Here is a 13481-nt window from a genome sequence, read left to right as displayed (position 1 = left end):
TGAGGCTTCTGATAGCCTATGTTTGGTTTTTTTGCCAAGCATTGCCTGGTGCGTTATGGCTAAACATCTGCACTTTGGTTTTATCTTGTGGTTGGTTCAGATGCAATTTTGCAAGCCTAAGCCTCTGATCTCATGTTTTTCTGGAGGGAAAATGCTTTCCCCCAGCAACCCTTCCACACAAGCCATACTTGTTCAGTCTTTTTCTAATTGCCATGAACTTTAATATCCTGATGATATTGCTAATTGTTGATCTCTTTTATAGGAACTCTAACATTAACTATTTCTTTCAGGTACATATGTTGGAAAAATGGTGTAAATCACGTCATTTGTTTATTAATAACAACAAAACAAAAGAGCTGGTCTTATTACACAGGCACCGTAACAGGTCTTTCACTTTCTGGTCAGTCTGCAGAAGTCATTAATAGCTTGAAGTATTTGGGAACATATATTGATGACAAGTTTAACTCTGTGATTAATGTTGACTCAGTTTGCAAGAAAATAATCAAAGGATCACAGTTTCTTTATAGGATGTTAAGAGACTTTGGAGTTGGCCCCAAAGTTTTAGAAAGAGTTTATGTCAGTTTGATTGAAAGCATCCTTAAAATCAATATTTCAGCCTGACTGTGGCAATTAAGAACAAACTGCTGGAAAACTTACTAGAGATGGCACCATATCACTTTTTTATGTCCGATACCGATATCATAAATTTGGATATCTGCCGATACCGATATGAATCTGATATAGTGTTTTTTTAATCAATAAAACTGTTTTTTAAATATCTTGCTGCATTTTGTATAAGTTCATACTCAAGTTTAAAAAAAAAACAACAACACTAAAGCTATTCTGTTATACCTGTATGCAAAAAATACACTGCACCCAAAATATTTCATAATTCAGCAATACTGATCAGTCTAATAAACGTAAACCTACACCATCCTCCCTATTCTGGTATTTTAAAGAGTACTTAGCGTAAATATTAAGCAACCTAACTAATAGGGTTCCAACTCCCAGCAACAAAAAAAAAATAGGGAACCACCCCTCACGCTCCACCTCATGATGCTTAATCGACGTAATCAACCTTAATTTGGTGCAGTGTGAAAAAAAAATGCACAGAAATCAATTATTTTTCAAGAAATATTAAATAGATTCAACATCTTTCTTCAACAGAATTGCAGACTGCACAGATGGTGCCTTCCCAAAGGAAAAAGTACTATAGCTTATAGGGTATATATTAGACTTAATAGTTACTATATACAGTAATGGACTTCTATTCATTTTACATCAAATTAAAACTTTGGGTGTAATATTCAGATAATTATTTAATACAAGCTAGACATTTTAAATGAGAATAAGAAAGAAAAGTATGTCTTTGTGCCCCCTTTTCCCTGTTCATGCCCTATCGGCCCCCCTGGCTAAACTTTGCTAGATCCGCTCCTGCACAGTTACCAGCCGTCAGCTACGTAGAAAAAGATCCTGGTGTAGAAAGTAATATTAAATAAATTCTAACAACAGCTTATCAAGCTTAAACGTGCTGCTGTTGTTTATCCGCTGGTTTCCTCTTTCTGGTGCAAAGTAGGCGATAAACAAACAAGAGAGACGGAGTCGCGACAGAAAAGCCAATCAGCTGATCATTAAGCAGTTTCTTGATTGAAGTAGCAGCAGGAGAGGGAGAGAGAAAGAGAAGAAGCAGTTGCTCCATATATCGGTTGTTAAGTTTAACGTGGGAATGCTTTACAAACATTCAGAGATGAACTTACACACTTGCTTTACTTCTCTCTGGGATAACTTTGTCGGAGATGAAATGCCGGGTTGGTAGCAAGGCTCCAAATGCTCAACCAGACCGCTGACAGGTCTGGCAAGCCACAGCCGCTCTATCACGTGATGCATACTGCTCCTACTGCTAAGGTTATGAGCCGAGTTACGTCGTGTCACAAGTTTTGTGAGGTGCTTTCATGATATTTAATGGATCGGATTACATTTTTTATTTCTCTCCGATATCCGATCCAGTAATTTAGGCCAGTATCGGACCGATACCGATATGTAATATCGGATCGGTCCATCTCTAAAACTTACTGGTCGACAACAAATTTAATTTGATAAGCTGTATCATCAGGCTGTTTTGAGGAAAGCCTGGTCTATTGTTGCTGACCCTGAACACCCTCTTGATTCTGACTTTGAATTAATGCCCTCGGGACAACAGCAAGGATTCCTCTAGCTAACAAAAAAAGTGGTCAAAGGTGATTTTATTCTTGTTGTATCAACGTTTTGTGTGTGGGTATGTATGAATGTGTGTTGACATGAAGTGATTTGATTGATTTGTTTATGGCTTGGTGGACCAAAGGCAATTTTCAATGAATGTGAATAATAAAGTTATTCTATTCCTAGTTTAACATGTTAACTGAGGCCTGTAGAGTCCTAGATGTAGCTCTTGGATTTTGTGCAGTATTGTCTGAGGATTTACAGTCTGACCTTAGGATGAATTTGCTGGGATTTTCACAGCAAACAACAGCAGTGTGTTAACACACACACACACACCTTAAAGGTCAAGGCCAGCAAACCAATAACGTGTGTTATTATAGAGGTGCTCACACTTCCTGATGATCAATTAATCAAGTGCATCTGATTAGTAGCTCCTGGGTATGAGTTTCACTCTTCTTTTTTCCCCCCTTTTTGGTCTTATTGGAAACAGTAAAAGCTTTGACTGTTTGTGTTTATGACTGTTATTTACTTCTCCAGTTACTCAAATACCATAGTGAATATTAGTTGATTGTTTGGGAATGAATTTGATATCACAGCTATCATGACACTATTATTCTTGTGGTTATATAGCTCCAACATACTGGTAAATAACTTTTCTAGTGAATCTAATAACTTTGATCTGGTAGAAAGTGCACAACTTCCCTTTAACATGTTACTTTCTTCAATGCCACTAAGCCTTTAGAAAGGCTGTGAAGGCTGTTTCAGTGTAAGAAACCTTATGGGTAGACCACAACCAGTGTGAAAGTTTTGATGTTTAATCAAAGAAACCTTTGTAAAAAAGTAAACAGATGTGGGGAAAAAAACCCCTCTCCATATTTAATACCTCATAAGCAAATACTGAACCAACAAATCTGGAACAAAGTTTAATCTGTTAAAATGTTAAACACAGAAACATTCAGATATAGCTTGTTGTTCAGAGGCATGAAATGTAAAACATTCCCTGACAGAGGGGGTTATACTGATCAGTTTTTCCAGAAAACTGATTCTATGAAGGTTAAGGTACATGTAAAACATCAAATGCAAAAAAAATGTACTAAACTACTTTCATTACCATGTTTCATATCAGTGCAAATTCAACATTTAGGTGAATTTTAGTGCCATAAAAAAAAATTCATACCCCTTGAGGTAATACAATGTTGCAGTCAAAAATTATGCTTTGGCTATATATCAACTTTTACCTAGAATCTAACCTGGTGTATTTAGTTTTTAATTACACGCTGTAACTCCTAATAAATTAAAAGCAATGACTTACAGCTGGGTCCGAGATTTTTTAAATTTGTTGCTAATTTAAATTAATGAATTGCTCTAATCTTACAATGCTCAGATACATATGATGTAGACATTAATTAGCACCATAATTTTACTGCAGTTACAGCAAAAGACAGTGTAAGCATAGTGTTTGTTGCATCCACAAGTGGGTTTTGCAGAGGACGATTAATAGATCATCTGTAATAATGCATCTCACAAAACCAAGAACATATGTCAAGTCCACACATATGTCACTCATTGGGTTAAATGTGCATTAAAAAAAGACTTTTTAAAATTCACAGTTTCACTTGTTTTTACTTTTTAAAGATCCTATTACATTTATTATTAAACTATTCTGGTTTTCTTTGCTTTAATACAGTGAAGATTTAATAAAGTATTCCAATTAAGAGGATTTTCTTTTGCCCACTAGAACAAAGTAAAAGGCAGTCTTTGTTTACTACTATAACCTGAATAAGAGATCTGAGCACTATAAGTTTTAAGCTAGTAAAACTGAGCTTCTCTTATTCCGGATTTTTGGTATGATTTAATGTCATTAACCAACCAGAAGAAGGAATTCATACAAATTGTGCAAAACCTCAAGGGGATTCTGAAATTTTATACAGCACTGTATATGACAACATGTAACTTCATACTTCCAGCAAAGACATGCTTTCACTTGGATACCTGGACGTACAAGTCAGGCATACTGGGTTAAAATCTGTAAGACACCACTGCTAAGACGGTAAGGTGCAATATTAAAACATAGGTGGCAAAGCACAACCTAGGCATATAACAATTTGTTTTTCTACTAAAATGCTGATTGCCAGAAGGAAAACAGCTGTTGATAATGCATAAAGCAAAATGCCCTTGAAAGTACAGCAGTGGGCCTGAGAGTCCGATTGTCTTAGCACAGGAGAAAGGTGTGATTTGGTGTTCTGTCTGATACGCCAACTGAGCTTGAGGCTAAATTGTGCAGAAATTCACAATGTATTCTGCTTGCTCAATTTATACTTTGACAACTTTTTCTGGAGAATTTGTTGGGAGAAAGAAAAATAGTAAACTTTCTATTATGAAGAACCTTAAACGTCTACAACATGGCAAATGAAGTGAAATGAGAGAGTGCACCGACACAAACGATCTTTTCAAACAATTTATAAAAAAAGAAAAAAGAAATGAAAAAACAAACAAACAAACAACTTGCCTAACAATAAATGTGCCTGCCAGGGCAGAACAATGCAAAATAAAAATTTGAACTTTGCAACGTACATACTTTTTTGTAGATACAAAGCTACCGGTCTTTTTTTTTCCCCAGACAAAAGACAAAAAAAAAAAAAAGAAAAAAAAAAAGACCTGTCGCTCACTTGTAAATTGGCAGCAAACATAAAAGAACAAAAGAAAACCATAAAACACTGTATAAACGACTCAGGCCATTATGAACAAAATCTGCAAACTTATTTACATTGATTACTTAAAACAGAAACATATCGTCCATCATCGCCTGCCCTATCACACCCGTAACGGAACCAGCCACATGAAAGGAAGATTTTCTGTGCCAGCCTCTTCCAACGAAAGGTTGCAGATGGGTGGTGCTCAGTGGAAACCAATTAAAAATGCAAACACAAGGAATACCTGTACCTCCAGTGTTTCCCACACCTAGTCATTACTTGGGCAGGTCAATGAAGTATATTTGAGGACTCTTTTTAGCAATTTTTTTTTCTCCACCCACTCAAGAGATCACCAGCTTTTAATAGTCTAAATTAATCGTCAGTCTAATTTTAAAAGCCAAGTTACAAGTAAACTAGCTAGCTGCTGCCTTCTTGTATTTCCCTTCCATCTGACTTGATAGCCAAGTCTCTGTTCTAATGTCCTTTCATATCATTCAGCTGCTTGAGCCTCTCAGGCTCCATCAACACTGTCTAGGTGGGGATGAGGAAAGTAGTCATTGTTCTCCAGATATCCACTGCAAGCTAGCAAGGACCAGTGGTGGTCAAAGGCTCATTTATAAGACAATGGATTCACTGGAGATGGTCTGCTATTTATTTGTCCGGAGATGCTTGGTCACTTAAAATATTTACTGAGAAGCACTTTGACAAAATGTGTGTAGCTTCTTTTGAACGCTGCCACCCGACACCCATCCCCAACACCATCACAAACAGAACCCAGATCTCTGGGAAACACTGAACAGGCCCTATTGGTCAAAGATTAAAAGCAGTGAGGGTGTGATCTGCCCCAACAGAATGACAGGAAAAAAATAAAATAAAATAAATAAAATACAGAAAAAAATGGAAGTTCGTCAAAACAAAAAGCATAGTCATACTGAAATTTGGTTTGAAAAACAAACAAAAAAAAAAAAAAAAAACAACAAAATAAAAACAATATTAAAGCAACAATTCATTTTCCAGTATTTTTTTGTTTATGCTTACATATATAGAATAACTAGAAATCAACACGGGGACTACTGGATGAGCATGAGAACAGACCCACAAAATAGAATGTCTCTGATTTATACAGGACTGATGACACCACAGGGCCTCAAATCGCCTTTGCCTCAATTTTACGCTCAGTTGTATCAGTCAGCACCTCATGAAGGACACTGGAGACAGCAGATAAGGTATGGCTATGGCTTAACTGTTTAAGAAAAAATATAAGAAAAAAAGATGGCTGCCTGCTACAGATCTACTTAAAATAGTCCTTGTGGGCTGAATAATAACATGGATGTCACACCATCTCAGTTCAAATTTAACTGGATGCTATTTTGGCCGTTTAGCAAACCTTTCCCCACTGTGCCTCATTATATTTCTATTTATTCAGACACCCCACTTTCCACTTGTTAAGGTCTTTGTGTGATGTAGGTGCTTTTTCTGACGTCGTATTCAAAATATGAAGAAATTTTGAGCACTATTTAACATGTATGAAAGCTAATTCAGCAAAATTTAGCTAATTAAAAAAAAAAAAAGGCAAAGAACAAGGTGCGCATTAGGTTTGGAAGATGGGACAAACACATAGGCCATTAGTGTTAAACTGTCTCAGTGACTGACCATGTGTAACTGTTTTAATCATCACAAACAAATGTGCGCTTATATGGTTGCCGCAAGAGCATTCAACGGTTTAAACATATATTTAACAGGTAAGGCAGGATTTCTAAGTCTTCAGTAGTTACAGTGGGGGGGCTACATTCACAAGTATTGTGCGCAGTGTCTTGCACAGCATAAAACACTTTACTTTTCAAAAGATTTAATATCATCTCTTCAATGGCATTGTATGCATTATAGTGCAGCTTTGCTTACGCAACATACAGTTGATGAATATAACATCTATCACCTGTTAAAAATGGCGATTGCGACCAATTGGATAAGACTTCCCATCGTCCAATCCTAATATGTAAAAGATATAGAAATATGGTGGCACAGAATAACTTCCTGAAAGTAAAGATATGGCCCAAGATATTCCAACCCAAGTTATGGCCATGGATCAAACTGGGGGCATCAATACCACTAGATGGACCACCATGGAAATCTGAGCAGATGAACACCTCTTCCACACTCAGGCCAAACTAGGAGTTTTGTTCCAGGTTACCCATGGAGTCCTATCCGAGTTTACTCCACACTTTTAATAATTTCTAGTCACAGAGGACTTTAACATCTTTCTCTTTGACAGTCTGCATCCTTAAAAAAAAAATGTCATTCCACTTTTGGTCCCATTTTCCTTTCTGTTATTCATCTTCAGCATCAAACGCCGGAGTAACGGTTTCAAGGTTTCAGATTGTTCCTTGTAGTCCAGTGTAGATGGCTGGCTTGAATGTATGATGGTGGTTTAGGCTACTCACATTCAATGATGTTCAAGGCAGGCGCAGTCATTTGTGAAATACATAGATTGGCCTCTGAAAACCTGTCACGATGATAAATAAATAAATAAATAAATAAAGATGAACATGGCAGCAAACTACAATGCTGGATACAATCTGGAGAATATATCTGCTGTGACAAATCATTGTGTAGTTACCTCTTACTGAACACTTGGGGGGCCCGATGTATTCAAAACTGGTGAAGCCCACTTCAGTTGTAAGATATGACAAAAACAGGTCAGGTTTGAGACGGATGCTGTGATAATTCCTGCTAATATTATCCTGTCAGGCAAGGGGAAAAAAGTGAACATTTGTTATATTTCAGCCAATCAACCAGGTTTTTTAAATGACCGATTTATGTCATCTCAGGTTCTTACAGTTAGCTTCTTTCTCCTCACGTAGGACTCCCAGGGCTGTGGCTCCAGGATGAAAAGGCCCCCATGACGGAGATGTCTGTAGACCCTCTTAAAGAGCCGCTTGAGGCCACTGTCTCCCCAGTTCAGGTGGACCCATTTAGTGACGCTCAAACACAGAATCACATCATATTCTGGCCGCTGTGTCAAAAGAAGATTATCGCTCTCCAGTACATAATTAGCCTAAAGGAGAGAAGAGATGAGGTGAGAAAAATAGGCCCTTCTTGTGCAATTCAATTTCATGGATCCAATACAGACTTCTTTTGAAGCTGGTCACTGCTGAGAAATTGGAAACTGATTCACCTCCCAAACTAGAATCTCAATCTCACATTTCTACCTGTTGAGTTTTGGTCAAAAATCAAAAACTGTATATAAAAGATGGAAACAGCTATCATGACATCATTCATTTATAAAGTCCTGATCTGGGGGCTCGAACATGGCTATTTGGTCAGTGCTATCTTTGATATTTTACTTATTTATTTATTTTAGATCAGTAGCCCTGAAAAAGCAGTAGATCTGACTGAGGAAATGGGGAACAGTCACTATTTTGAACACTGATAATATATATATATTTTCCTGTGACCCTTTGTTCCATTATGGGGACATTATTGAACAGAAAAGCCAAAATCTACAGTGTTTAGTACACTGTTAATGCCGTAAAATAAACCTACTGCCCACATTTGAGAACATTCTTTTAAAAAAAATTCTCTCAAAGATGAAGCTTAGTTTTTAATATTTAAATGTTCTGATTAGTAACTAAGAATATTTCATCAAAATCTCAGAAGGGTACTGCCCTAAAATATATTTCCATTCATTTTACCAGTGTCTGGTATAAAGTAATGCACCTCCACTGGCAGAAAGTAGTAGTGCTAATCTTCATCCAGCATTAAAAGATAAAAGTAGAAGAACACATTAATAACCTGACATCCTGATAAAATCTTTTTACATTGTAAGCCACATGCACCCCACTTTGATCTTAAGTGGGCTGGACTAGTAACACTCCCTCCTACTGGTAATGTAAAGACATTTAAAATCCCAGCGATATCTTAATATAAGAAAAAGAAACACACTTTTAAACAACACATCTCAGTTTTTTTCCACAATAAGAAGAAACATTGCTGTAGTAAATTAAAGAAATCTGTTAGCATGAATACATAAATGTAAAATTACAGGAAAAAAAAAGTTCTGATAGCTCACTGCTCAGACTGTCCTACAATTACAACACCTTTTCTGTCTTTTTTATTTTTTTAATTGTTAATCTACAACTTCATTATTTTGGTGTGCTAATATCCAATTCCATTATCACAGAAGAGGCAGTTATCAATTTCATTTGGAAACTATGTATTTTTTCCCCTTTTCCATTCAACAAATACATATAAAAGGACCGCAGAGTGCAAAAGCAAGTATGGCTTAAACACAGTTGATTTCAGACACTTTAATGGAACCTATAATATTTATTATATCACAATATTATATTGCTCTTTGCCGTTTTTACCTATTAGTTCAAAATCACCAGTTACCTAAAACTCAGGGAGCCTATAGTTTGACTGACACACACACACACACACACACACACACACACACACAACAAAGTAATAATGCAAGATTAACATATAACAAAAAATATATAATGGTTTTTCTTGATTTTTACTACTTTCAACACTGTGGAGACATACTGAGGTCATCAGATATATGAAGCAAAGTATATGGAATTATGTAGCAAAGAAAAAAAAAAGATAAATTCCTCAAATTCCTCAAAGTAGCCTCCCTTTGCTTTGTTGACAGCACTGCAAACCCTTGGCCTTCTCTCAGTGAGCTTCATGATGTAGTCACGTGAAATGGTTTTCACTTCACAGGTGTGCCTTGTCAGGATTACTTGTGGAATTTCGTTCCTTCTTAATGGGGTTGGGACCATCATTGGGGTTGTGCATTAGCTTCATGAAGCTCATCGAGGGAATTCCAAGCGTGTGCAAAGCAGTAATCAAAGCAAAGTGTGGCTATTTTGAAGAATCTAAAACATAAAACATGTTATTTCACATTATTTGTTTACAACATAATTCCATACGAGTTCATTTATAGTTTTGATGGCTTCAGTTAGAATCCGCAAAGTAAAGAGTCATGAAAATAAAGCAAAACCATTAAACGAGAAGGTGTGTCCAAACTTTTAACTCGTAGTGTACATTGTTTTGTTGTTGTTTTTTTTAAATTTCCTCCTAGTTAGTTCATTTACTCTGTTTTTTGGGAAGCATTTTACAACGCTGGTTTTGATAAGTGCTATGCAAATAAATTTTACAACCAATTACTGTATATTACAGTAATTGGTTGTAATACCTTTTAATATTTAGCCACAGCTCAACTAATGTGACAATGATTAAATGCAAAGGTCAGTTTTTTTTTTTTTTTTTTTTTTAGATATAATACTATATAACTGTTTTATAGTGGGGAAGAAAAACAAAAATTCACAGTGAGAGGAAGTGTGTGCACAACTTGCATCAAGCTCTCTTGACAGGCTGGTCAGTCCTCATAATGCACACACCTTTTTGTGCATTTTTACACATTTTATTCAGTTACCCTAACATTACGTTATAAAGCAGGACACACACAGTGTCTAATTATTTTGAATTTGCCATCTAGGTTCAAAATATGCAGCAACACAGAAATCTGAGCCATATTCCCAAAAGGGAAAAAATAAATAAAAAAAATCCTCTCTTACCTTGATGAAGGACACATTTGAAGGGAACTCCCCAGGCTGCACCGTGGATGTCTGTGTTAGCGGGGGTGCAGCAATGGGACCCCTGGAGATCCGTAGGGATACAGGAAAAGAGCAGCTCTCAGAGTGATCAGCGGGGGGTGAATCACAGTCTTCTTGCTCCATTTCCTCTGTTTTGCTGCCCTGCCTCTGGGTCTCCATCTCATCCGTGTGACACGACTCATTGTCATTTCCATCATCTGCAGGGCCACTTTCTGCTTTCACTGGTTTCCCATTTTCGTCCCTGCTCTCGGCTTCGTTGTGCTCTTTTTCTGTGCCCGTGTGACTCAAGTTTCCATTTGTCTCCTCCTGTTTACTAGTCTTTTTGCCCTGCATTGCTCGCCTGGCCTCTTGGGTCTGCAGCTCAGACAGATAATGTCTTATGTTTTTACGAGCTGCATGTATCAGACCACTGTCAATGTCAAGGCCCAATATGCGGGCGGGTCTTAGCATTTTGGCGATATAGAGCGTTACATGGCCTGAGTTGCACCCCAAATCCAGTACTTCTTTACCTCTAAACCACTCGGGACGAAGCAGGCGTAAACGAGGGTCTTCACTGCAGCCCGGGTTGCGGTATCCATAATACTTGTTGTAATTCCCATACTGGAACTTCTTCTGCTGTTCCTTTGTATGAGAGTGGGGCTGCTGGTACTGGCGTATTCCAGGACCTATTTTGGAACCAGATTTTGGTGTGTGAAAGGAATTTCTTGCTCCCCCTGCACCAAAATGCCTGTCTCCAGGTCCCGACTTGCCAATCGGAGTAGAATGGGTGACAGGGGGCTCCATTTTGCCCGAGTTGCGCCTTCGCTTGCGTCTACTTGTGTGCTGGTACGGTGCCCCTGAAGTGGAATCCTCCATGGATGCAGGTGGCATTTCCTCCTTGCAGCTTGCTGAGCTGCAATCTGTGTGCTCGTGGGACTCTGCCATGACACTAGAAACACTACCGGATTCGTTGTTGGATTCTAGTGCAGAACATGAGGCTAAGGTACCTTGAAGAGGTACAGAAGGACCTGTTTTAACTTCACTTTTTCCTGATTCTGAGAGGTTCATTTGTGTGGCTGAAATCCCAATACCGCCACCACTCCCACCTCCACCACCTCCTCCTCCCCCATGGTGCCTGTTGCGGTGTCTCTTCCTTCCTCCACTCTTGAAGGGAGAAGCCAAAAAGCTGCTGTCAGCTATCCCACTGTTCAGGTTCAGTGGATCTGTGATGTCCCTGGGGATGAGTATCTCCACAGGGTCTCGACTTTTTGCTGGCAGCGGAGAGGATTTGGGAGTCTCTGCATTCAGCGCCTTGTTGACTTCCTCATCCAGCAGGCTGTTGAGATTCAGTGGGTCAAAAATGTTCCCACCCAAGAGGAAGTTGGTGGGCAGGACAGAATCGCTCTCAGAGTTGGCCCTTCGTCTCCGTTTGCCAGATGAAGGATGCTTGAAACTAGAATTTGCAGTGTAGCGCCGCTTTGTTAGCTTCGTTGTTGTTGTTGTTGTTGTTGTTGTTGTTTGGAATGATGAAAGCTATTTCTGCGATTGATGCTATTCTCGTTCCCTCTGGCTCTCTGTCCAGCATTGTCTGCGAGGGTGAGCGCATCAGTTGTGCTGGTGTGTTTTGGCGAGGCAGCAGTGCCCAGAAGAGGGCAAGCAGCTGCAAAGTCAGGGGTAGCTGCAGTTCCCTCCATCATCACAGACACACCACCGTAACCTCCAGGACAATCCGTGAGCTGCAGAGATGACGTCGAGCTAGGCTGTGGACTGCCCATTTTTGCAGTATCCTCATCAACGGACATCTCTTTTGATTTTCAGAGCTGATGAAGACATAGAAAGTTTTTTGTTGTTGTTGTTGTTTTTTTGTTTTTTTTTGTGGGGGGGGAGGGGGGAGTAATTTTCTGAGCCTGAAAAACGAAAGAAACAAAGAAGTTACAGGAAGGAAAACTCATGTCATAAACTTAACATTCTTTTAGATATGGTGAACAAAATTGCTTTAAACCTGGTGCCTCCTCATTGTTGTGATTACACACACACACACACACACACACACTTGTTAAGTAAAGTAACATAAGTTGGCTAATATTACAACAAAAATATGCTCAAGGCATGCTGGGATGTCCAGGCACTTGCACATCCAAGGGCCCCTGTATCTGTATTTATACCTATGAGGTGGGAGTTAAAAAAATAACCCTTTACATTCCACTGTGATTTCCTAATAACGATACACAAAATTCATCTTTTAGATACAGAGAATCTCTTAGCTCACACCCTTATCACATCTGTATTGTGGTATCTGAAGCGTGTCTACACAGGGGTTGCTGACCTGAAAAGTTTAGGAGTCCCCGTCTGGCACTGTTACCCAGTTAGCAGGCTAGCTCTTAGCTTCTCTATCGCGGGCCAAGAAGATTGAAACGTCGAGTAAACGTTACGGTCTACTCCGGCCAGAAAGCGCTACCCGACAAGCACCAAAGTACCCACCTCGATATGCTGCTGCCCGAACCCCACTAAAATCGTGAGTCACACTCACGAAAGTGATACCATTTAACAGATGGCCACGCGTAATCAACAGGGTAGCAACCACCATCAAAATATAACAGTCTCACCTCGCAGCTCGCGACTCTCCCCGCCTCCGGCCGGACTGTCACTACCCCGCACTCTCTCCGCTTGAGCTAACGTTAGCGCAGCTAGCACAAGTGCCCCTACAGCGACACAACAGTGCTAAGCTACGCAAACAAACGAGCAGGCACGGCACAGGTATCCTGCACTGGCCTGTAGGTAGCAAAGGCTCCGGTGGCCACGAAACTGTCTTATCGACTTCTTCAGTCAACTCCTAGTGGGCCAGTGTGAGGCAGGTTGGTGAATAAATTATTCCATTCGCTGACAGAGGCGGCATGGCGGCGCATCCGGGCTCCGAGCTGTAGCCCAAGATGACTGGGGCGGAGATCTCTGACTGGTGGCTGCGAGGCGGTGAGGAGAACTCCCC

At 39.3% G+C, this 13481-nt stretch overlaps 1 protein-coding gene across 1 annotated transcript; it reads right to left on the bottom strand.

Moving 5' to 3' along the window:
* Nucleotides 1–3109: 3109 nt before the first annotated feature.
* On the bottom strand, nucleotides 3110–13434 carry mepcea (methylphosphate capping enzyme a). Its single transcript, XM_084942219.1, is given in 6 exon segments — nucleotides 3110–7395; nucleotides 7510–7633; nucleotides 7729–7947; nucleotides 10478–11992; nucleotides 11995–12402; nucleotides 13102–13434. Coding segments are annotated over 5 exon segments (2196 nt in total). The 5' UTR covers nucleotides 12298–12402; nucleotides 13102–13434; the 3' UTR covers nucleotides 3110–7360.
* Nucleotides 13435–13481: the final 47 nt, after the last annotated feature.

This window comes from Perissodus microlepis, chromosome 10 (assembly GCF_051167445.1).
Source record: "Perissodus microlepis isolate ML-2025 ecotype Zambia chromosome 10, ASM5116744v1, whole genome shotgun sequence".
NCBI classification, from domain to species: Eukaryota; Metazoa; Chordata; class Actinopteri; order Cichliformes; family Cichlidae; genus Perissodus; species Perissodus microlepis.
This window is presented reverse-complemented; position numbering and strand designations above follow the sequence as displayed.